At 31.4% G+C, this 25,553-nt stretch overlaps 4 protein-coding genes across 8 annotated transcripts; 2 read left to right on the top strand and 2 right to left on the bottom strand.

Moving 5' to 3' along the window:
• Window positions 1-551: 551 nt before the first annotated feature.
• Window positions 552-4,765, bottom strand: LOC132700677 (zinc transporter 7). The gene is made up of 4 exons (XM_060668161.1): window positions 4,289-4,765; window positions 4,018-4,235; window positions 3,304-3,574; window positions 552-3,173 (listed from the first exon to the last, which is right to left on the bottom strand). The coding sequence occupies exons 1-4, from the start codon at window positions 4,473-4,475 to the stop codon at window positions 2,782-2,784; spliced, it is 1,068 nt and encodes a 355-aa protein (XP_060524144.1). The 5' UTR covers window positions 4,476-4,765; the 3' UTR covers window positions 552-2,781.
• Window positions 4,766-5,186: 421 nt separating this feature from the next.
• Window positions 5,187-6,232, top strand: LOC132702483 (small ribosomal subunit protein eS25). The gene is made up of 4 exons (XM_060671128.1): window positions 5,187-5,314; window positions 5,587-5,679; window positions 5,740-5,923; window positions 6,109-6,232. Exons 1-4 carry the CDS (start codon window positions 5,312-5,314, stop codon window positions 6,186-6,188), a joined length of 360 nt encoding a protein of 119 aa, XP_060527111.1. The 5' UTR covers window positions 5,187-5,311; the 3' UTR covers window positions 6,189-6,232.
• Window positions 6,233-7,002: 770 nt separating this feature from the next.
• On the bottom strand, window positions 7,003-25,235 carry LOC132700135 (ribosome-binding protein 1-like). Of its 4 annotated transcripts, XM_060667285.1 has the most exons (18): window positions 25,050-25,235; window positions 23,592-23,789; window positions 23,366-23,542; window positions 23,030-23,170; window positions 22,254-22,506; window positions 21,801-21,829; window positions 21,699-21,734; window positions 19,260-19,577; window positions 19,045-19,200; window positions 18,485-18,616; window positions 13,332-13,583; window positions 13,100-13,192; window positions 9,712-9,945; window positions 9,541-9,654; window positions 9,338-9,490; window positions 9,216-9,287; window positions 9,117-9,164; window positions 7,003-7,845 (listed from the first exon to the last, which is right to left on the bottom strand). In XM_060667285.1, the coding sequence occupies exons 2-18, from the start codon at window positions 23,784-23,786 to the stop codon at window positions 7,813-7,815; spliced, it is 2,436 nt and encodes an 811-aa protein (XP_060523268.1). In that variant the 5' UTR covers window positions 23,787-23,789; window positions 25,050-25,235; the 3' UTR covers window positions 7,003-7,812. The 4 variants fall into 4 exon arrangements, with proteins under 4 accessions (XP_060523268.1, XP_060523250.1, XP_060523258.1 ...); XM_060667267.1 differs by having other exon boundaries at window positions 7,005-7,845; window positions 21,699-21,829; XM_060667275.1 differs by having other exon boundaries at window positions 7,005-7,832; window positions 21,699-21,829.
• Window positions 15,059-18,319, top strand: LOC132700152 (kinectin-like). 2 transcript variants are annotated; one of them, XM_060667306.1, is made up of 6 exons: window positions 15,059-15,431; window positions 15,489-15,602; window positions 15,653-15,805; window positions 15,856-15,927; window positions 15,979-16,026; window positions 17,792-18,319. In XM_060667306.1, the coding sequence occupies exons 1-6, from the start codon at window positions 15,237-15,239 to the stop codon at window positions 17,822-17,824; spliced, it is 615 nt and encodes a 204-aa protein (XP_060523289.1). In that variant the 5' UTR covers window positions 15,059-15,236; the 3' UTR covers window positions 17,825-18,319. The 2 variants fall into 2 exon arrangements, with proteins under 2 accessions (XP_060523289.1, XP_060523299.1); XM_060667316.1 differs by having other exon boundaries at window positions 15,062-15,431; window positions 17,805-18,319.
• Window positions 25,236-25,553: the final 318 nt, after the last annotated feature.

The raw sequence follows: 25,553 nt of genomic DNA, 5'->3' as shown, positions 1-25,553 counted from the left end.
GACGGGAGTAGAAAAATCACTTTTTTTTTTAATGAATATATTGACAATCATGACGTCGAAACACCATATAACTGTTATACATACAATTTTTCAAACAACTTTAAATGGCAAGATATGTTTCACTTTTCTTTTTGATTCAGCAGATTATTTTGCACATGATAGGACCATTTCTTCTATTTTATTTAAATTGCACATGTTTGAAAAATTGCAAATTTAGAGTAAATTGATCCTTCCATTGTTCAAATTCCTACTTTGAACTATCTAATTTTGTGTCGCACTGTTAAGGAGTAGGATATTTACCCGAGTAGTTCAAAATAAAGTGTTGGGTTTATAAAAAAATCAATAAAGTTGCAATTTTAAATAAATTTGTTCCATAAAAAATAATTGGAACCCTGCTATCTGCTCTGCTTGGACTAAGGGCAGATGCAATAGAAAATCCGCTCTACTTTCGCGTAATTATGAATGCAGACTACTAATACTTTCATATATTTTAATTTGCGCTATTTGTACCTCATTTCAAAGATATAGTATTAGTTGCATTGCTCCGTATTAGAAACTTACAGTAACAGAGTCAAAAGGCTTTGCTATTTGATTTTTTTATATGAACTGTTTTACAGTTCATATAAAATTAAGGCATCACTGAGATTTTTAACAGTAACTTGAATCCTCAGAACTGTTTATGAAAAATATTTTATATAAAATTAATTTTATACACTGTCACATTCTGTGGGAATTTTAGTCAACACTGTTGTGTCCAAGTCAATCCATAGCTCCATCTTTTCACAGCCTCTTGTTACTTTCGAAAAATCGAATTTTTGGAAAGTATCTACGCTCGTATACAAATCAGCGTCAAAAAAAATGTCTGAAAAATTTTTTGAACCAGAAGACGCAGATACGGCTCCATAAACTTTTATTCTTGACAATTTTTAAAAAATATACAGGGTGCGCCGCAAATTAAAAAAAACTGAAAAATGGACGCCCCTATTATTGAAAATTGGCAATAATTTAAAGTCTGTGTTTTAGATGTCAGTTTCTTTTACATGATGATATAGCCCGTATAGACAGCTAAAACTTTTGTATTTAAGGTTTTTAATTATCACAAAAGGTGTTGGCGAAATTCCGTGCAATATTAAAAAAGTAATAAGTGCCCCAGAAAAACATATTTTCCTCCAAAACCATTCATCCGATCGGAAAAATTTTACAACCTTCATACGTGGGAGAACCGGCACTATAACTTTGTTTCTCGCATTTTTTCGATTTAGTTATTGGACAAAAATTTAAAAGACCCTGAAAATTGTTCTTTTAGAGAGTACAAAAAATAGCTAATCCACAAACAGTATTATAAGCCGTATCAAGGGCTACAATTTTTGTATTTACGATTTTTGTCTGTCACGTACGCTGCTCGAGATATTTGAAAAAATCCATTTTAAAATCGCCATATCTCGTACTCAATCTAGACGCGATGATGTCATTTATTATTACGGCATGGTTTCAGAAAAGACGTATTTTCTCGAAAACTTTATCCTATTCAAAAAATCATATACCGCGAAACGTGGGAGATCTGGAGCTATAACTTTTACTTGCGGCATTTTTTGGATTATGTACAGGGTGTGTCGATTATTTGTAATAAAAACAAAGAGATCCTGAAAATTGCCGTTTCCGTGGGTAAATTATTAGCCGTAAATGAAAAACTATAAAACATGGGATAATTTGGTTCAAACAGTGTCGATACAGAGTTTCAAGTTTCGTCCATCATACAGGGTGCGCCAGATATTTGAAAAAATATAACTGTGAATCGCTATTATTTGTAAAAAATTTTGAATTTACCAAAGTTTGCCGTAACTTTGAAGTTCGCTTAGATGTGAAAGAACACTTTATCCAGACTGCATGCACTATAAAATTACATTCATTTTGCGAAAGTTTCATAGTGGTCCGCAGCAGCAGAATAGAAAAACAATGCGTTCCTGTAAGACAAGAAACTGCGAAGCGGCTTCTTTTGGAAATAAAAAGCTGTTTCGCGCTACTTGCGACGAACTTGCCCCGCCCAACGACGATTTTTCGAAAGCAATCTTGTTTTTTTATTCCCATCTTTATCTCAATAGTTAAATCAAATAAAGAATTTAATGTCTGTTTTTTAACTAGTCTTAGTTTGTCAAGGTTGACAACTTCATGATGGCAATATTTTTATAATTAGCAATTAAGCTTTACATATTTAAATATAGACACTTACATAAAAATGACAGAGTTTGAAGTTCATAAATACCTCTTCGTAGATCGACGAGAATGAAGCATACATCTATGCTTTCCTCAAAAAAAAAAAATCATTCAACTAATCACTCGAAAAAAAAGTAAGCAAACCGCTGCTTCTAAGGGTCCCAAATGGTAATCTTATCTAATACTTTTCCTAAGCCTTGAAAAATGGTATAAACAGATTTTGATACAGTTTATTCTTGGCTTCAGTGGTTCATGTTGCCCATATAAATATTATTTTTGTATCAAATACTTTTTTTTCAGATTGAGAACACCAAAAGACTATACATAAGAATCCAGTTTTACTCATAAATAAATCTGTAACAAAATCTTTAGGCTAAGCAAATTAGCTAAAAAACATATTTTTTTGCAAACCAACTTTTACATTACAATAAATCAGTGAACTGAGGTAAGATCAAATGTCTGTATAATTAAAAAAATATATATATAAATTTTTATTAAATGAACTTAATGGAAGGCTTGTATCCTAATTAAGTTTGGTAAAGTACCATGCCACTTCACTCTCACTTATCACATCGGGGTGTAATCTAGCTGAACGTACAACTGTTTAACTCCAACTGACGCGAAAATCATTTGGGTATGTTGGACAACATATTTAGGATCAACATTTTTTGAAACTTCTAACTTAATAGCACCTACATACACGTCACTACACAGCGTCCAAAAGTGAGGTTCTTGAACTGAATAAACCCCTGCTAAGCTAACAACTTTTTGGTAGCACTGAGGCAGAACATTGTCCAATGTAAGTGGCTGCCTTTGCATTAAAATCGCCACTGAATCCTTTAACAAAGCCAAGACACTTAAGGCAATCAGTATGGCGATAAACATAGAACAAATTGGATCTGCAATCATCCATCCAAACATCTGCATCAACACTGTTGAAATTATAACACCTACACTACCTGCAAGCAGAATTTTTCTATTAAAATATATTTTTACATTCTCCTTTTTGTAATTGACTTTGTATAATAAAGTGTAAATGATAAAACCATATATACTAATCTGAGCTTTAGTATATTTAACATATCTTACCCAATGTATCTGCGAGTATATGCAAAAAGACTCCCTTCATAATTTGCGAATTACCACCTCCCGAGTCAATATCAACATTAAAATCCTGGTGAGCATGATTGTTGTGTGAATGACCATGGGGACTACTAATGTGAGAGTGTCCATGACCACCTCCATGGGAATGGCCATGACCACCATGGGAATGGCCATGACCATGTTGGAATGCATATATACCAACTAAATTGACAAGAAGTCCAAGGACAGATATTATAAATAACCTCTCATGCTTAACCTGCAGGGAAACAATCACAATTGAAATGGTGTAAATAAACAACTTAGAGCTATTTTAAAACAAAACACAAAAACATTATATCTAGCTACTTGGCTTATGAAAACTGAAGTTAGATAATAGTAACTGTTATTACACACACTAAACAGTGCAAGAACAGTTTAAGTAACTGTAAATTATGTGACTCTAAACTGGAAAAATCAAAAATCGCAAAGGATCCAGGGTGTACTCTGATAGGACAAAAATTTTTTATCATATGTTTTTAGTAGTTTGCTTTGTGGGCCTCGTAATATTAAGTGTTTGTTGGTGTCTCTTAGATATAATGTCTTTGCAAAAAATAACCAAATAAAATAATTATAGCAAATGACGTCAAAGATTTGCATAAAAAATTCACCACAATTCACAATTTCCTTCCCTTAATTGTTGTCTTTCAAATTAATACTAACCTCTGGAGGTTCTATAGCTCTTTCTACAGCTTCCGACATTAGAAAGAAAGATATAAAAAGAAGAAAAAGACCATTGACAAATCCTGCCAATATTTCTGCTCTAACATAGCCATATGAATATTTATCATTAGCTTTCCATTTTGTAATCACAGAAGCAACTAGACCCGCCAAAAGTCCAGTACAGTCAAAGAACATATGGAATGAGTCCGAAATTAAACCTAAAATTTTAACAGGATTACATGATTTGAACTGTATGAATGAAAATACATACCTAAACTATTGCTCCATACTCCATAAATTAACTCTACAAAAGCGAATGAAAAGTTCAACAACAAAAAAAGAAACAAATTCCTGGAATTTCGATCAGAAAATATAAGCCTGATCCAACTGTTTATTTTTTCTTTGATTCTGGAGCCAAACCCTCTGGGGTAGGTATCTTTATGTGAAAGAGGCAACATATTTTTAACACTAATTAAACACCTATTACCACTTCAACTTATCAAACATCTTTCTTCAAAAATATATTATTGGACTTGGTTACTGTAGACGTGTATCTTTCCTAACCTATACTTTCTAAAGTATATCGTTTGTTATTTCCAGGTAGAAAACCATATAATTTAGATGCTTTTTGAGGCATTTAAAACCCAAATTTTGCAAAAAAATTATTCAAATCTTTGCCGAAAGAGCCTAATTGCTTACGCACACATTGCTGTGACTTAATTCCTTCCGCTCCATCTCATCCACGGCGTTTCCATAGATAAAGGGTTAGTTTGAAAGTCACAGCTCACCTTGGTAAGCCACAATAACAAAATTAGCTTCCAGGTCAGGACAAAGCACAAAGAGCGACGCCAATGCCAATCGTTATATGGCAGTATACTTCACAGATATAGACAGACATTCTGTAAACTTTGATTTAGCCCTTGTATTGTGTTATTTTGCCTATGCAATAAATTTTGAAAAAAAGGGAAATTTCTATTACAGAACAAAGTTACATTTTGATCGAATTCTTTAATTAAAGAATGTATACGTCACAAGTCCTTTATTTTTTGTTTACAGGTCTAGCACTGAAGAACAGACGATAAGTTGTTGCCAAAATCCTTAAAACTATTAAATTAATGTTAATTAAAATTATACATTTTATACTAAATTGTCAACGAATATAAATTCACAAGAATTTAGGATTTTAAGAAATCGCTTTCTGCTAGTGATTTATATTTTGTTATTTTGGCAACACAACTACTTTCCGTCATTTCCGACAGGTTCACGTTTTCCGGTTCTTTTCAGCAAATACAAGATGGTAAGTGTTGGAATGTTTTGGTGAATTTATTGGAAAAACTGACAAAGTACAGTTACTTTTCATTTAAAAATGTTAAAAATTCATTAAATGAACTTCACTGTGTTCCAGTCGCAAAAAATTTGCTTTAATCTTCATAAATCGTGATGTTAAAAACGTGCATGAGACAAACTTCGTGGTTTGCAAATCTGATTTAATGAGGCTGATCATTTACTAAATTTCATTTTAAAATAGTTATTTTCTATGGGTTTCTAAAGTTTGTGTTTGTTGTGTAGCCGCCTAAAAAGGATTCTAAAGCTTCTGCCAAGCAACCCCAGAAAACTCAAAAGAAGAAGGAAGGATCTGGTGGTGGGAAAGCTAAAAAGAAGGTGACAACACAAGGTAATAATCTATTACTATGATACTTAACAAGTTATTGCTGTTTGCAGAAGTGGTCCAAAGGAAAAGTCCGCGATAAGCTTAACAATCAGGTTTTGTTTGACAAAGCCACTTATGATAAGTTGTATAAGGAAGTGCCCTCCTATAAACTAATAACTCCCTCAGTTGTGTCAGAAAGACTGAAGGTTAGGGGATCTCTTGCGCGGAGGGCTCTCATTGAGTTGCAGCAAAAAGGTTCAAATTATTAGTTAAATTTAGTTTTCAAAATATCCACTAAAATACTTAATATAAGAGGATGATAAATTGTATGCTTGATTTCTATGAAAGCGAAAGCTGATTTAATGAGTCTGAATTGTTTATTTTAAAAATAATTTACTGAATGTGTATTTATCTTTTTACAACATTTCCTTCCATTTTAGGCTTGATCAAACAGGTTGTTCAACACAGAGCGCAACTTATATACACAAGAACCACAAAGGGTGATGATCCAGCGGCTTAAATTGTAAAGCAATGGTTTTCTTTTAATATACTATTACTACAAAATGACTTTTATTTTTGAGGCCACAAAGGTTCCATATATAACAAACAAATAAATGTGTGAATTGATCCCTAGCATGTATTTGATAGTGTGTAATTAGTAGCTGCATAGAAGGAGCCATACAACTTTCTGCTAGAGGGTTTTATTAATTTGGGGTAATGTTCTTGCATTTTGTAAATACATATCTAACAATTCTAAATTATTTACTAGTGCTAATGGATCCTAGAAAAGTGGTTAATTTAATGTATTTCTGAAATAATTAGCTATTAAAAATATATTTTTTAAAAAGGCCGCGTCAGCCTTATCTTTAACAACATGGCGTTGAATTGGTTCCGTGGCGTCATAGGCCAGTAAATAAAAGTCAAAGGGGCAAATTTTCCTGCTAGCATTAAGCTATTAATTAGTTATTTATCTGACAAAATGAATTACAAGTGGTGTGTAGTACCAGCATGCGCAAATACGTCAATTAAGACACCAGAAAAAATGTTTATTTGTGTTCCTAAAAAAGCAGAAATTCGCAGAAAATGGTTAAGACTTGCTGCCAGAAATCCTGATGAAATAGTGGACAATTCATGTGTTTTTTTCTGTGAAGATCACTTCGATGTATGTAACCATTTTGATATCAAGAATTTGTTTCGTTAGAAAGCATATTTCATCACTCTATTTGAGGTTATAATTCGGTTATATTCTGTGGAAGTTAAAAGGGCGTTTTTTGTTTTTTTTTTAAACTAGTGTTTTATTATTGCAGATGGAGAGAGATATGGCAAATTACTGCCAATACAAAATGGGATTTAGCAAGAGGATAATCATGGTGGATGGAGTTTTGCCTTCTAAATTTGACTGCCAGCAAATTCATAGCTTATAAGCAAAGCATATCAATAGGAACTAAATTTTTAATCTCTTTTAATTGTAATTCATGCCTAGATATGCAGTCACTGCCAATAATATATTGATACAATGTGTGAAAGGGATTATTGAAACTAGAAGTTTAAAATTGCAAAACATTAATAATGAAGCACAAGGATGTGAAGCGATTTAAGACTCCTTTAGCTTCTTGCATAATTAATTCATTTTTGCAAATATAGATTAATGTAAATAACTTTTGAAAACTAGTATTTATGAGGTTATTTTTACTGAGAAATAATCTAATTTGCCAAAAATTTTGATGCGTCATATAACGGTAGTTGTTTTAGCAAAAGTACTGATGTTCAGACTGGTGAAGCAGTGTTAGTCAAATTCTATCCTTTGTATACAAATATAACATTTTTTAAAGAAAATTTGGTGTGAAAATTAAAGGAAACATTATCTAAAATGGCAGGTCTTTTTTGCTACAGATAAGGCAAAATACAGCTTGTTTATGTAAAAATGTGGTAATTAAAAATAACTTTAATTACAAAATACAAATTATAATAAACTGGCTATAATAATGACAGTATAACTTCTTAATTATTGCACAAAACGTTTTTAAAAAATGAAAGGCCAAGAAAATTATATGCAAATAAGAGTAACAATAAATATATTAATTATTTAAGTGTTTTAATAAGTAGAAGTACAAATGCTAAGGCATCTGTATAGGTAACTCGCTCTAGATTAGCTGGTGACATCCTAAAACAACAGACTATTAAACATAGAATCATTAATCAGGATAAACAGAAGAAAAAGGACTGAAATACTATGAAATCTGATATTAGACTTTCTAGACCTAGAACCATTGTTTCCACACGAAAAAATTGTATATTGTTCTATTTTTGTAATTGTTGTATAGTGGATTTTGTAGATGTATTGAGCATTGGCATGATTTTTTATACTTAAAGAGGAAAAGAATCAAAATTGAATGAATGTTAAGTTAAATTACTGAAATATATACTTTTTCTCGTTGTAGAATATAAAAATGCCATAATATACATGGGGTTCCATAGAAAACAATACAATTTAATACTTTTAACACTTTTGGTACCACCTGTATAGTATGAAATTAATTTTAAAAAGTAACCATAATATGATTTCAGATATCCCAGAAGTCAAATTTTTGACAACCTTGTATTATGGCCACAATATTCCTCGGTGTATAGTGTGAACAACCCTGTATATATTATATTTGAAGGCACTAGCTTAAAGGTATTATTTAGATAAATCGAATCATATATGAAAGAATCTTCAATGTTTCATAGGTAAGGTACTCTTTGGTCATCTAACTGTCGGTTTTTGACATTTTAGCATTTATGAAGTTCACGATATGTTTTCTGTTATTTTTTTTATTAAATACTTAAAAGATAGAATAGTGATAGGGATTATTTCTTTTCACCTCAATTGTTGCAAAGATTTCTAGAAAGTTTAAGACTAAAATTTGTTTGAAAAAAACACAAATCATCACGCATATATATATATATCACTATGAGAAAAATGTCGCGGTATGTTGTGATTACCAGGTATTACCTTTGCAGAAATAGTAACACGCACGCAAACTAACTACAATTGTGTAAAAAGTGTATTCTAAACTCTATTGAAGTTTTTTTTATTACTGTTTTCAAAATTGTTAACGATAAATATTGGATTCTTATTGCCCCCTACCACCGTCTTTACAGTATTTATAAAAAAATAAGAAAAAATATCTGAACCTTTTAAATGCAAATAAGGTAAAAAACGCCAGCATTCAGGGCCTCTTGCTATGAAAAATTGAACATTCCTTCAGAAATTCATTGTTTAAACCATAACCCGACATATAGAAAAATATGCTGAGCTCAATCATAATATTTTGGTATCTAGTATCTCCAGTTTAAAGATTGTCTCCATTTTTTAAGAATCACTAAATTTTTAAACAAACCCAAAAAGTATGAAATATATTCCAGACCCCTTTTCTCGCTGCTAATATTTTCAAAATTAAATTACCTCAGTGGTTACTGATCCATTTGTCGAATTAGAAATGTAATTTTGTGCCTGTAAAAGTAAGATATCGAGGATTTCACCTTTGAGTCATATTATACTTACTTTCTGATACATATCAATATCACTCTTTTTACTGTCTTCTAACCTCAACTGCTCTCGCAAGCGATCCACTTCCTGCAAAATTACACTTAAATAAAAAGGTTTTATAGAAATTTGTAACTCACCTCTGAGAGCTTTTCAATTATAGAGGTGGCATCGGAATGTATTACTTTTGTTTCGTTTTTGTTACGAATTTGAATCCCATCACCTAACAATCTGTTACTGCGAGTTCTTTCCTCGAGAACCTGACTTTCCAAACTGGCTACTTTTTCTAATAACTAACATCATTTTTACGAAATATTGGTTTAAATAAAATTTTTAACCATACCTTAGATACGTCACCATTTAACCTTTGCAATTCCGAGTCTTTCGCAACTAATTGGCTTCTCCATTTTATTTCTTCATTCGCTATGTGCAACTGAAGATTGTTCAACAGTTTGTCCTAATATTTCAAATAAAATTTGAAATACCTGCCAGACAATTAGAAAAGTGTATTTACCGTATCGTCTATTAATTTCTGATAGTGCTGATTTTCAGCCTGCAGCGTCGTAATCCTCCTACTGTCATTCACATTTTCAAGGGATGTAGCCGGCTCTTTATGCGGTCGGGAAAGTTGCATCTTAATTATTCTTTCAAATTCTGTGCGCCAATCGCTCGAAGTTACTCTTCTCAAGTCTTCAATATCAGGAAACATTTCGAGAATAAATTCTCTATGTGCTTCAGTAGAAATCTTCTGTAATAAATATATTTATTTAAACTAAAGCTATAGATAATACTGAAAGAATACTGATAGAAGGGTTTTCAATGACCAAAAATAAAATCCTGGCTTGAACTTAGTATTATCATTACTAAGGGTAATTACAAGACTAGACAGGATACTTTACTCAACAACAAACTTAGCTATCAAGAATCGTAAATTATAGATATTCAAAATCATGTCCTAATTGTATGTTTCCAGAAAATAAGCATGTTTGGTAAATTGTAATTCGCCTTTATTACGTTAATAATATGTTTTCATAAGCGTTGTCATGGAATGACTCGGATTACAATGAAGTGGAAAGTGAGGGTTACATACTGAGTGTCCCGATTGACTTTATTTTACAAAAAAACAAGAAATACAGAGTGTCACCATTATCTATTGGGAATAAGTAATAGTCCGGGAGCCCTGGACCTTTTTTCAAAATGATAAGCAACAAGCTAATTCTTTGGAAATAGTTTCATTTCATTCAAGACGCCCAACCTTTTCCTCTACGAAAATTGTTGTCTCAGGTAGCTAACTATACATGCAGGTATAAAATCATGTCAATTGAGTTACCATACCCAAATGATCAGTAACAGTTTAGTTCTTAGCTACATCTATAGATATTGAAATATATAATTTGAAATTAAATTTGGCCTACAAACAAATAGGTTTGGTATAGAGTGCTACCCCCTCAAAGTTGTATCTATTATTTATTTATAAAAAGTGATGGGCAATATGCTAAATTTTTTACTGTAGGTTGCTAATAATTTTTATAAACAAATGATTACATTGTCCTACAAATACACTGATAGGATTTTTCAGTCCTACACTTTAAAGTTGTTGACCTCACGATAATACGTTATTCATCAGCAACTGTAGGACACCAAAATTAAATGAAACTTTATGACATTTTATATCTAAATCAATTAATGTCCTACATAAAAATAGGTAGATTTCGCTAGTCCGACAAAAAATAGGTTGGGAGTTCGACTCTTGAACATAATTCCGGTTTAACCTCTAAATTACGGTCTAACCTATAAATTTAGTTGAGCGATTAAGTTTCTTTTTGTTCTTAAAATATTCCTACAGCCATTATCTATGATGCTGTTTTACACAAATGAGTTTAATTAAGTTGTTTCATTGTTATTTATAATTTAAGAAATCAACTTTTTTTTCATTTTTTTTCACGGCCGATTTTTTTTATATTGGTTTTTAACTCATGACAGTGTTAGATCGATAAACTTTTGAAAAAATAAGTGGGTGATTATATGGGTGAAGTGAAAGAGGAGAGGGTAAATAAATCAATTTTTTTTTCTGTTGACTTCAATCGATAACAAATAATGCGGTACACCCATTCATTATAATACAAGTAATAAGAAAGTGGAAACGGTAAATAAAATTGGCTTAGATTAGTTTTGTTGTTAACATGAAATATTTACAGAATTTTATCGTCTCTCTTTTTTCACGAAAATTAGGTTTATCGCGGTGTATATTACAAAGAAAACACTCCAAGATCACTTTCACAATTAAATGTTATAAAATAAAATTAATTAACACGTGTTGACAAGCCAAGTAAACTTTTTAATGCACAATGTATGTTGTATGCGTGTGCTGGATACGACGTTGCTGTTACGCGCATGCGCGTTGATGCGAATATATACCGCCGATTTGATATAAGTATGTGTATGTATACACCTACACCTATATTCGAATATACACGTATGTACATGTAACCACCTTTAAGTTAGGGACAATTTTCGAAATTTTCCAGGGTAGGACTGAAAAAACTTACCATTTTAATTGTAGGACAAATTGTTGGTTTAGATTATTTATCTGATTATCTCAAAACTTAGTTAAAAAATAAGCTGTTGCTGATCACTTTTACATAATAATCAATTTGACATGATTTGATACCTGCTCATTCTTTCAGCTACCTGTTTTGCAACTTTTCGCAAAATAATAGCTGGGCGTCTTATTAAAACGAATGCACTCACAAAAATCTAGGCGGTTGCGGATGGTTTTCAAAAATAGTTTTGTACAAGAACTTTAAAGTGTAGGACTAAAAAATCCTACCAGTTTATTTGTAGGACAATGTGATCATTTGTTTATAAAAATTATTAGCAAGCTAAGTAAAAAATTTAGCATGTTGCTTATCACTATTTATAAATAAATAATAGATACAACTTTAAGGGGGTGGTCACCCTGTACCAAACCTATTTGTTTGTAGGCCAAATTTAATTTCAAATTATATATTTCAATATCTATAGATTTAGCTAAAAACTAAACTGTTGCTGATCATTTTGGTATGATAACTAGATTGACACAATTTTATACCTGCGTGTATAGTTAGCTACCTGATACAACAATTTTCGTAGAGGAAAAGCTTGGGCGTCTTGATGAAATGAAACGATTTCCAAAGAATTAGCTTGTTGCTTATCATTTGGAAAAAAGGTCCAGGGCTCCCGGACTATAAGGCTATTGATATAGTGGTTTTTAGTTTAAGCGTAAATTTTTGTAGCTCACTGTACAGGGTGCCCCAAATTGCACACTTTTAAAGGGAAACTTCCCTTTCTATAGCACATGGACGAAAACTAATATCGATGTATGAGCTCAATTTTCATAAAACAATTAATGATAAAAATATCACATGCGTGTCTAGTACCGTTTCAGAATTACAGATACAGTTTTTGGAAAATGCGCATTTTATCAAAATTGTTACTTTTTAGTTATGGAAAATTTTGGCAAAAGTAACCAAAACATTTTCAAAGCAACTTTATAAGCAGATTTTAGTGCTTTTAAAAACTAGTAATAATTCAATTAACCGAAAAATATTTTTTTTTATATCAGACACCTGTATATTTTTAAGTCATTGAAAAGTACTTTACTTTATGCATATTTAACATATGCCATTTTTACCCGACATTCACATATCTTCTATAGAAAAGGGAGTGGCTCTCAAGTGTCAGGTTTGGACCACTGTGTACATGCTTTTGGACTGGCATTATTCATCTACATATTGATAAAATCAATCAATCTATTTTCACCTACAGAATTTTGACAAAATTCTGTGTACATCTCTTGCATTTCCAGATGTCCAACGAAAGTTATTGTTCCCTACGTTTGAAGATAATTTTCACAAACTTACATCTACGTCTGCGGTGCTATTTTTGGCAGACAAATTCCTGCTTTCGGCAGCGTTTAAGGCTTCCATCACTTTCCAATTCTTTTGGCGCAACTCCTACATCAACAAAAAGCGTATACTGTTAAGTAAAGCTTAAATCAGTGTGTTTTATTATTGCGGATCAATTCGAATAAAAAATTAGCACCGTGCAATTTAATTCTTACGGGAATGAACGTTGCAATGGAAAAAAACTTACATTGTTTTTTTGTTTTTGTTCTTCCATTTCTGAATGCAATTTATTTAATTTTTGATCCGACAGCGCCAGTTCCGCTTTGTAATTTTGTTCCGCCTCTTTAAATTTTAACGTCGCCGATGACAGCTCGTTTCTAATGGAAGACAAATCGTTTGTGAGGTTGAGCACTTTAATTTCCTGGGCCTTACTTTCTTCCGTTGACCCGTTTATTTGAGTATCTCGTTCTTCTCTTAGTTGTTCATTTTCGACTCTCAGCTGGAAAGTAAATAAATGCAAACAGTAGACAGTACCTAGCCTTCAATTTATCTCGATAACATTTCGATTGGTTACAATTCTTTTTGGTTTTTACAAATATCATAGTAAATAAATAAATGGAGTGTAGGGTTAGCAGCGGAGTGCTTTCCTAATTGACATGTAGACAGAACATTAACAATTTTCTCAACAAAACTAATCTAAGCCAATTTTATTTACCGTTTCCACTTTCTTATTACTTGTATTATAATGAATGGGTGTACCGCATTATTTGTTATCGATTGAAGTCAACAGAAAAAAAAATTGATTTATTTACCCTCTCCTCTTTCACTTCACCCATATAATCACCCACTTATTTTTTCAAAAGTTTATCGATCTAACACTGTCATGAGTTAAAAACCAATATAAAAAAAATCGGCCGTGAAAAAAAATGAAAAAAAAGTTGATTTCTTAAATTATAAATAACAATGAAACAACTTAATTAAACTCATTTGTGTAAAACAGCATCATAGATAATGGCTGTAGGAATATTTTAAGAACAAAAAGAAACTTAATCGCTCAACTAAATTTATAGGTTAGACCGTAATTTAGAGGTTAAACCGGAATTATGTTCAAGAGTCGAACTCCCAACCTATTTTTTGTCGGACTAGCGAAATCTACCTATTTTTATGTAGGACATTAATTGATTTAGATATAAAATGTCATAAAGTTTCATTTAATTTTGGTGTCCTACAGTTGCTGATGAATAACGTATTATCGTGAGGTCAACAACTTTAAAGTGTAGGACTGAAAAATCCTATCAGTGTATTTGTAGGACAATGTAATCATTTGTTTATAAAAATTATTAGCAACCTACAGTAAAAAATTTAGCATATTGCCCATCACTTTTTATAAATAAATAATAGATACAACTTTGAGGGGGTAGCACTCTATACCAAACCTATTTGTTTGTAGGCCAAATTTAATTTCAAATTATATATTTCAATATCTATAGATGTAGCTAAGAACTAAACTGTTACTGATCATTTGGGTATGGTAACTCAATTGACATGATTTTATACCTGCATGTATAGTTAGCTACCTGAGACAACAATTTTCGTAGAGGAAAAGGTTGGGCGTCTTGAATGAAATGAAACTATTTCCAAAGAATTAGCTTGTTGCTTATCATTTTGAAAAAAGGTCCAGGGCTCCCGGACTATTACTTATTCCCAATAGATAATGGTGACACTCTGTATTTCTTGTTTTTTTGTAAAATAAAGTCAATCGGGACACTCAGTATGTAACCCTCACTTTCCACTTCATTGTAATCCGAGTCATTCCATGACAACGCTTATGAAAACATATTATTAACGTAATAAAGGCGAATTACAATTTACCAAACATGCTTATTTTCTGGAAACATACAATTAGGACATGATTTTGAATATCTATAATTTACGATTCTTGATAGCTAAGTTTGTTGTTGAGTAAAGTATCCTGTCTAGTCTTGTAATTACCCTTAGTAATGATAATACTAAGTTCAAGCCAGGATTTTATTTTTGGTCATTGAAAACCCTTCTATCAGTATTCTTTCAGTATTATCTATAGCTTTAGTTTAAATAAATATATTTATTACAGAAGATTTCTACTGAAGCACATAGAGAATTTATTCTCGAAATGTTTCCTGATATTGAAGACTTGAGAAGAGTAACTTCGAGCGATTGGCGCACAGAATTTGAAAGAATAATTAAGATGCAACTTTCCCGACCGCATAAAGAGCCGGCTACATCCCTTGAAAATGTGAATGACAGTAGGAGGATTACGACGCTGCAGGCTGAAAATCAGCACTATCAGAAATTAATAGACGATACGGTAAATACACTTTTCTAATTGTCTGGCAGGTATTTCAAATTTTATTTGAAATATTAGGACAAACTGTTGAACAATCTTCAGTTGCACATAGCGAATGAAGAAATAAAATGGAGAAGCCAATTAGTTGCGAAAGACTCGGAATTGCAAAGGTTAAATGGTGACGTATCTAAGGTATGGTTAAAAATTTTATTTAAACCAATATTTCGTAAAAATGATGTTAGTTATTAGAAAAAGTAGCCAGTTTGGAAAGTCAGGTTCTCGAGGAAAGAACTCGCAGTAACAGATTGTTAGGTGATGGGATTCAAATTCGTAACAAAAACGAAACAAAAGTAATACATTCCGATGCCACCTCTATAATTGAAAAGCTCTCAGAGGTGAGTTACAAATTTCTATAAAACCTTTTTATTTAAGTGTAATTTTGCAGGAAGTGGATCGCTTGCGAGAGCAGTTGAGGTTAGAAGACAGTAAAAAGAGTGATATTGATATGTATCAGAAAGTAAGTATAATATGACTCAAAGGTGAAATCCTCGATATCTTACTTTTACAGGCACAAAATTACATTTCTAATTCGACAAATGGATCAGTAACCACTGAGGTAATTTAATTTTGAAAATATTAGCAGCGAGAAAAGGGGTCTGGAATATATTTCATACTTTTTGGGTTTGTTTAAAAATTTAGTGATTCTTAAAAAATGGAGACAATCTTTAAACTGGAGATACTAGATACCAAAATATTATGATTGAGCTCAGCATATTTTTCTATATGTCGGGTTATGGTTTAAACAATGAATTTCTGAAGGAATGTTCAATTTTTCATAGCAAGAGGCCCTGAATGCTGGCGTTTTTTACCTTATTTGCATTTAAAAGGTTCAGATATTTTTTCTTATTTTTTTATAAATACTGTAAAGACGGTGGTAGGGGGCAATAAGAATCCAATATTTATCGTTAACAATTTTGAAAACAGTAATAAAAAAAACTTCAATAGAGTTTAGAATACACTTTTTACACAATTGTAGTTAGTTTGCGTGCGTGTTACTATTTCTGCAAAGGTAATACCTGGTAATCACAACATACCGCGACATTTTTCTCATAGTGATATATATATATATGCGTGATGATTTGTGTTTTTTTCAAACAAATTTTAGTCTTAAACTTTCTAGAAATCTTTGCAACAATTGAGGTGAAAAGAAATAATCCCTATCACTATTCTATCTTTTAAGTATTTAATAAAAAAAATAACAGAAAACATATCGTGAACTTCATAAATGCTAAAATGTCAAAAACCGACAGTTAGATGACCAAAGAGTACCTTACCTATGAAACATTGAAGATTCTTTCATATATGATTCGATTTATCTAAATAATACCTTTAAGCTAGTGCCTTCAAATATAATATATACAGGGTTGTTCACACTATACACCGAGGAATATTGTGGCCATAATACAAGGTTGTCAAAAATTTGACTTCTGGGATATCTGAAATCATATTATGGTTACTTTTTAAAATTAATTTCATACTATACAGGTGGTACCAAAAGTGTTAAAAGTATTAAATTGTATTGTTTTCTATGGAACCCCATGTATATTATGGCATTTTTATATTCTACAACGAGAAAAAGTATATATTTCAGTAATTTAACTTAACATTCAGACTTTTTAAATAATTTGAATTTTGTTGAAATGTAACTTTATTTTAATTTCTTTTTAAGTGGCCATAACTTGCTTAATTTGAATGGAACAACATATTTTTTGACTAACTTTTCAATTACTTATCAAATGGTGTTAGGGTGTCATACTCTCGGACTTTATAATTACCCAAATGATGGTTTTTAGTGTAATCAAAATAAATGTTTTATTGCGTAAAAATATTCTCATTTTCTGTTAGTTAATTTAACATCCACGGTTGTCAAAATCATTTTGATAAAGTTATTGGCAAAACTGTGTATGTTATGAAATGAGAAGGAATTTGTTTTTTAAGAATTCTTGAAATACATAATGTTTGTTTTTAGATTTTCTATAACTCAACCAACTACCATAAAAAAAATTCTAGAAATGATTTTTCACAACACTTTCGTGTTCCTTAAACTCATTTAAAAATGCCTTAAAAACATCTTTCAGGAAACCTTTGAGCATAAACTCGAGAATCCAATTTTGATTCTTTTCCTCTTTAAGTATAAAAAATCATGCCAATGCTCAATACATCTACAAAATCCACTATACAACAATTACAAAAATAGAACAATATACAATTTTTTCGTGTGGAAACAATGGTTCTAGGTCTAGAAAGTCTAATATCAGATTTCATAGTATTTCAGTCCTTTTTCTTCTGTTTATCCTGATTAATGATTCTATGTTTAATAGTCTGTTGTTTTAGGATGTCACCAGCTAATCTAGAGCGAGTTACCTATACAGATGCCTTAGCATTTGTACTTCTACTTATTAAAACACTTAAATAATTAATATATTTATTGTTACTCTTATTTGCATATAATTTTCTTGGCCTTTCATTTTTTAAAAACGTTTTGTGCAATAATTAAGAAGTTATACTGTCATTATTATAGCCAGTTTATTATAATTTGTATTTTGTAATTAAAGTTATTTTTAATTACCACATTTTTACATAAACAAGCTGTATTTTGCCTTATCTGTAGCAAAAAAGACCTGCCATTTTAGATAATGTTTCCTTTAATTTTCACACCAAATTTTCTTTAAAAAATGTTATATTTGTATACAAAGGATAGAATTTGACTAACACTGCTTCACCAGTCTGAACATCAGTACTTTTGCTAAAACAACTACCGTTATATGACGCATCAAAATTTTTGGCAAATTAGATTATTTCTCAGTAAAAATAACCTCATAAATACTAGTTTTCAAAAGTTATTTACATTAATCTATATTTGCAAAAATGAAACTAACCAAAACCTGGATGCTAACCCTACATTTTGTTGGTTTATTTACCTCTCTATATTTAAAAAGAAAAAAATTTACAGCCAATCAAAACATTGTCAGCATAAATTGAACGCATGGTACATAGTTTGAATCAAATCTCACTTGAGAAAGCAGATTTGCCAAATCTTGCCTTTCTTGGTAGATATTACCGTACTCGTTTTTAAGTCTTTGCAATTCTTCACTCAAGCCTCTCATTTCATCCATCTGCTTATGAACAGCAAACTCGTGCCCTCTCTACAAAATAACTTACACATGAAAAAATATTATTTCAATATGATGCCATATCAATACCACACTACCACTTTTTTTTTTTAAGATTGTGTTTTATATACCTCTGCCCTACTCTATAACTGGGTAGCTCATTCTTATAAAGATTTAAGTATACAAATATTTAAAAATAATATAAAAAGTTTTTGGTCCCATACTTCCTTGACTCTCAGTCAGTCATTCGTACAATTTATGAACTTTTTTGAACCTCTTATTTTGTGGTTGTGATTGTAAAGATTAAGATTTAAAATTAAATATTGTTGAGCCATGGTCATTAAAAAACGCATAGCAGTACTAACTTTATCACATGAAAAATAAAATTATATATTTTTCATGCAATCAAGTTTTATTTTATTTTTTGTTTGTTCATTTTAGCTACATTTAATCAGCTTTACCTGCAGCGCTCTTATGTTTTCTTTAGCCTCTTGCTGCAAATTATTGATCTGCATAACATAACCTTGCTGCTGCTCTTGCATCTCTCTGCTCAGTCTTTGTAGTTCACTGCCCAGATGTTCATTCTCGGTTCTCAGGGTGTGGATTAATCCCTCGGTCTAAAACGGAAACAAATTGCAGGATGATATATGTTTGATAACACTTTGTGACGCCTCACCTCCTGATAATTTATTAATTTAACCTTTAATGTACTGTTTTCATCGATAATCTTTTGCACGTTTACGAGATCCTCGTCTCTGCGTTCCTGAATTTCCAGAATTTTTTGCTGGAAATGGTTGTTGGCGGCCACGAGCTCCAGCTTCGACTCCTCCAGCAGCTTAAGTTTTTGTTGCCACTGAGTTCTTTCCGTTAATTGTACATTCCTTATTTCTTTAAGTTTAGCTTGTACGCCCACAAGAGCTTCTTGTTCGTCCGCCAATTGTTTCTCTCTTTCGGCGAGTTGTTTCTTCAGCTTCTGCACCGGATCTGATTTGCCCTTTAAAAATAATAACCTTTACCAGCCAAATAGGCCTTGAAATATGCCAAATATATCTAATAAATGTTGAGTGCTAATTGAAAGTCACATACAAGCCCTACAACTATATATTCGAACAAGCAGTTACTTTGCTGCATTATTACCTACTTTACGGGATCAAAGAAAAGTTATATTTTCAGTATTAATTTGATACCGTGCTGAGTTATTTCCTTGTTGATTTGCGGTAATAAAATATTTTTCATTCTTATTTTAAACAGTAATTTTTTCGACTATAATAATTAATTACCGAAGTAAAATGTCAATTTTAGGGCGTTATTGTTTAGTAAATCATTAAGTGTGATACATGTATTTTTTCAGAAGAAAAGCTCATTCAAAAGATTAAATAGAAAATGCAGGTCTGTACTTAAAAAAAATGAAGTTGACGAGGGGCACACAAAATCGAAACTTAAAACTTAATAATGTCAATTTGTAGTAGGTGTCATGTTTTTTTCTTTAAATTAAGGCCAGGAAAAAATTCAAACGAAATTGCCGATTTTCTGATATCTCGGAAACTAATCAGATTTTTCTCATTATTAAGCACCAAAATACGCAACTTTACCTCTATATAACCGACTTCGTATCTCTTAGGCTTTCTGAGATCCCAATAAGCACCCTCCAATTTGGGACCTGTACATTAGTGTAGTGTAGTGTAGTAGTGTAATGTAGGAATAGGCAATTTTATTTTATAACAGTTACAAAATTGTTCAACTGTAGTTTGAAAGTTTCAAACTACAGTAATGTCCGCCAGCGAACTTTCGTTTATAACGAACCAAATGTATACGTAGGAACTTCGGTATTGCTTAATGTGTGTTGACTTTTTCGCAAATAACGAAACCTTTTATAACGAACTTTCGGTTAAAATGTTAGTGGCCGCCGAAGACTATGTCCATACAATCATGAGTGACGCAATTTCAAAGAAATCCCGTAAATCTCTTGCTTCATACTTCAGCATATTGATAACATTCGTCATTTCCTTCATTCACAAATATCTCCGTAAAGTCTTTTTAAGTAATTAGTCGAAGTAGAATTACACATTAATGATATTCATGTTATAAAAATTAAATAAACCAAAAAAAAGATTTAAATTATACTCTTGGGAACAGTTGTTAACATATCTATCCATGAGGTTCGTTATGACCTACCATTATATATTATATATGTATGTATATTAATATTTTTATACAATGAATTCCATAAAAAAAACTTTCAAAATCAAAATCAATCCATTTAATTAGAATATGTAATTCCAGAAGAATAAATGGACTATGTGAAGTAACCGCAAGGTGGGATAAAAAAACAGGGGATGCTACCAGAAAATGCTGTCGCAAATATATCCAGAAGAGCAGTATTACTTTTATAAGTTATGTTTAATTTGTACTTCTTTATGGTATAAATTTTCTATTCTTTGACTTATAGAAGTAGGCTAAAAAAAATGTCTATAGAAACTCAAAAAAGGAATTTTTATATTTGGGCCAAAGTCAAAACTTTCGGGAACTAACCAAACATAACTGGGACAAAGATTTAATGTCTGCATAGGAGATTACCGAAAGCGTGTGATTCGAGAAAAAACAAAATCATACCATAAGTATTGTCTCAAAAGGACTATACAGGGAATCATGGTATGGGTTAAAATACCACAAAATGAATTTGAGAGCATAACAATAAAGTTTTCCTTCTTTCCTCTAGGAGCCCTGATTTTAAATCCGATAGATACACTGGCACAAAATGAAACAACAACTACACCTAGTGACAAATTGCAATTAAATTAAGTGAAGGTCTAGTTGTTAATATAATATATATTATTGGCGTGCTTGTTCCACCATGCAGTTATTAGGAAAAGATAAATAAGAACTAAAAAGTTCAAATTTTCACGAAATTATATATTTTTACATGACAATTGTTTGGACAAAACCGTGTCTTTATCAAATGTTGATAAATCAAAATTTGATAAAGACAACTCTTAGTTCTTAATTATTTTGATAAATGGATTTTCATCAAGTAAAAGCCACCACAGTTATTAGGGCTCCTAAATAAGGTAGATAATAAGATATATTCAACAATAAAAGAAATGAAGCCACTTACTTCGGTCCATTCGTCGATGATAGAGGGCGCCTCCAGCTGCTTGTTCAGTAAGAGATCAATAAGCATTTGAACTTCAGTACGAGACAGTTCAGCTTTACGCACCAAATTAGTTAGTTCGTCTATTTCCATTGCTGCATGCAAAGTAAACAAAATGAATTAGATTGTGTATATAAAGGAGCATTTTCTGAATAGAACAGCAGATAAAATTGGCATACATAAAATCACCAGTGGTGGGACTCTTGTCAATGAAAACCGTGCCGTTACACTTTTCTGACAAACTTTACTAGATCAAAATAATGAAACACTTGGGGGCAAGGATATCCTGCAATGGCATAAAAACTATTTTAAGCCTTAGAGAGTCCCACCACAGATACATAAACATTTATACCTTTAATAAGATCCAGCAAGACTGTAAACTTAAGAGATATTAGTTTTTTTTTTTAGAAACACATTAACGGCTTTTAAATATAATAAAAATGGGACCAAAAATATGATTGCACACAAATTGCAACCATACCTTAAAAGAAATAAATTTATCCAAAAGTCTGCACTTACTTCGGGGATGCTTTAAGTTGTTATCATTTTTCTTTTTCTTTTTCTCTTTTCCAACATTTAAGGCAGGCTCAGAATCTAGAGGGACAATCTTGATTTCTGTTACTTTTTCCTCAAATTCTTTCTGTTCTTCTGTAATCAGAGGTTCTGTTGGTTTAATCTTGTGCTGTTGTTCGACCTTGTGTTTAGCTTTTTTTTGTGGTTTTTCCTTTTCATTTGTTTTCACTTGGACAGGTATCTTATTGAGCTCTTCTTTCTGTAGATCATAAATTGTGACAGACAGACGCAACAACACATTAAAATGATGTAATATTAATGCCATTTTCAAATATTTTTTTTTGAAATGGAAGCTTTTATTTTGGTTACTCCAATGTAATTATAATTGTTACTTTCCAAAGCAAAAAGCATAAGAAATTGGGAGTGGTTTGCACTTAGCAAAGCATGAAACCTACTGATATTTTCTGTTTCAGTACACAAACAAAACAGGCGCAAAAAAAAATATTTGGTTCTCACCCACACCTTAAATTCAGGGAGAAAATACTCCCTGGCAGAAATGTGAAGAGACAAATTTTTATATTTTTTTTATTCATTTCTGTAGGTCAAATACACAGGCAAAATATCTTGGTGGCATTTAATGTGAAAAATTGGTATAGATTTTCATTCGTTATACCAAACTTTGGAGATTTTAAAGGTATTGCAATATTTTTATAACTGAATATTAAAAACATGAAAACCAATTATTTTATGCATGGCAAAATGGCAAGCACCATTAAACTTACACTACTAATTTTCAACAGTTCAAATTCATCCTTGGGCTTAATTTCTTCGAAATGATTCAGTGGTGTATCTAAAGTGACAACTTGTTCAGGAATGCTAGGCCCCTTTTTTAATAGAATCGGACGCACTTTTTTCACTTGTTTCTGTAAAATGCATGTACAAAGCCGCTGAGAATATTGCCTTTAAATGAAACGCTAAAAAATAGAGCTACCCATGCAAACAGGTTGAATCCTATGATTACTTGAATATGAAAACTTATCAAACATGCTTTACCAAACGTGCAATTTTCAGAAAACATGCCCTGGCCATATTCACATTGTTAAAATAATAATACATGCCTTATTAGTAATTTGTATCTCTTTTACATCTTCAGTTGAAGGTGGTATTTCTACTTCTTCCCGTTCCTCCTTAAATTCAACATGATGTTTGGATTGTTGTGACACACTGGGTTCTGTAGGTTCTTCAGCGGTTATAGTTTCTTCATTTAACGCGGCCACCGCAGGTTTTTCCTTTAACTTAACAGAAATTGCTCACTATTTTGTCGGCATAAAAAACTAAAACTACCTTTTTGGCTATTTTTTTATTCCTTTTTTCTTTGGCTTTTGGTTTGGCTGCTAATAGAGCGCTTGTCTGTTGCCTTTGTTCCGCCAATGCTTCTTCATAACTTTTTTTTTTCATACCAAATTTGTAAACCAAAAACAGTGATACCGATGCAATCACAAAGATGGAGCCAAAAACTATTGGGGTTGTTACATCCATATTCTGCGAGGCAAAAATGGTATACAAGTTTTTAGAAAATATAACTGGAAAATGTTGCATGCATATTAAATCACAAAACAAAATATGTTTTTTTCCTGATTTTGAAATTACACGGTTTTATCATTTTCAAAGATACTCATTTACCCTGAAGCTTCAAAACATGAGAAAACATATCACAATTGTGATTGTAATAGGATATTATGTATTCCATACATAAATTTGTGAACAGCGTGTTATGTATTTGATACATAAACATTTTAATAGCAATAATATTTTCAAAACATAGAAGTTAATTTTCTGAAATACATAATAATAAGGTACAGGTTACAACCAATTAAAAAGAAATGTTAGCACGACTTTTTCGAATTTTTTGTTGTGTTACCAGTTAGTCCGTAATTCAAAGTTTTGCAGTAAATATTATCAGTTATTTTTATGGTATCAGTTCTATAACAGTTTAAAAATTATAAATTTGCAAATGCAGTAAAGATAAGAGCAAAATAATGTAATTTGATTCAAAAGCTGCTACTTTATTTGGCATTGCAAATAACAGATAATATATGTTCTATCAGAAAATATAAAAATTGCAACAGCTGCACGACAATTTGGAATTGTTTAACATTCTGTCATAATAATGCAACACAAGGAGTCGGGAACATTTTTTGGATTTAAAGCTTGTTATGGCGGACAGAGGCGTTTTTTTCATTCTTCTATTGTTTCTACTTGCATACTTAAATACGAGTGATAAGTGATAAAATTTTGCTTATATTAGGTATACAAATTTCAAGTTGATGTCTGGTACTATTAAATGGCGTTCCCATTATCTCTTATTACCTGTTATTATTATCTTTTATTAGCTGTTATTTACAATTTTTACTAATTGTAGTATTAAGGTTAACGTGTGGGTTCAAAGATATGTTTTTTAAGCCCCAGGGGTATAATTGCTTAGAATTGCAGTTTGCAGTTCAAAGCAAAGCAATAGAAACGTTTTGCAGCAATTGTTCGAAACTGAAATGTTTTTGAAAGTAATCTACTAAAATCGGTACCAATATCAAGGCAAATAAAAAACAAAGTAGGTTACCGAACATTACTTAAATAAAAAACAAGAAATTTTTAATGTTGATATATAAAGTGACCTATTTTTCATCCTGGAAACAATTTTCCTATTCACTAGAAATCATTGAACAAACAATTATTGTCAAACGATGAGCTAACGGCTTCTGAAATAGGGCCACGTAGCACTTTGAGAAAAAAGTTTCAACTTACCCTCAATCTTGCAATAAATGTATGACACAAATAAACTAATCAAATACGAATTACAAGTTCACAATATAAAGACAAAGCAACACTAAATTTATTTAGACAAATACTAAAAATTTAAAAACAATAAGCTTCTCAACTTATTTTCGATTTGTTCACAATTCAAGTAATTCACAGCTTTCGTTCGGCAAAGTCCATGGAATAATTATCATAGCATATATTAAAGTTAGTTCATTGCAAGCTCGCGTCTAGTGTTATGTGACGCTACGCACTGCGAGCCATGCTATAAAGCCCAATAGACAAGATGCAATTTCCACATGTATTTTTGAAAAATGTAAATAAATTTCGAAAGATGACTCTTAAAAGTTCAAGTGGAAAAAATGTTCAAGAAGCAACTACAGAACCTCCTATATAGTGAATGCTCGATTCTTTCATCGCAAGTCTGGTAATTGCAGTCGAAATATTTGCCTTCCAAATATTTAAAGTGCCAATGAACAATGTGTTTAAAAA

The sequence above is a fragment of the Cylas formicarius genome, unplaced genomic scaffold (genome assembly GCF_029955315.1).
Source record: "Cylas formicarius isolate icCylForm1 unplaced genomic scaffold, icCylForm1.1 PGA_scaffold_10__41_contigs__length_53128322, whole genome shotgun sequence".
NCBI lineage: Eukaryota > Metazoa > Arthropoda > Insecta > Coleoptera > Brentidae > Cylas > Cylas formicarius.
Note: the sequence above shows the minus strand (reverse complement) of the source record. Positions and strands in the feature narration are given on the sequence as shown.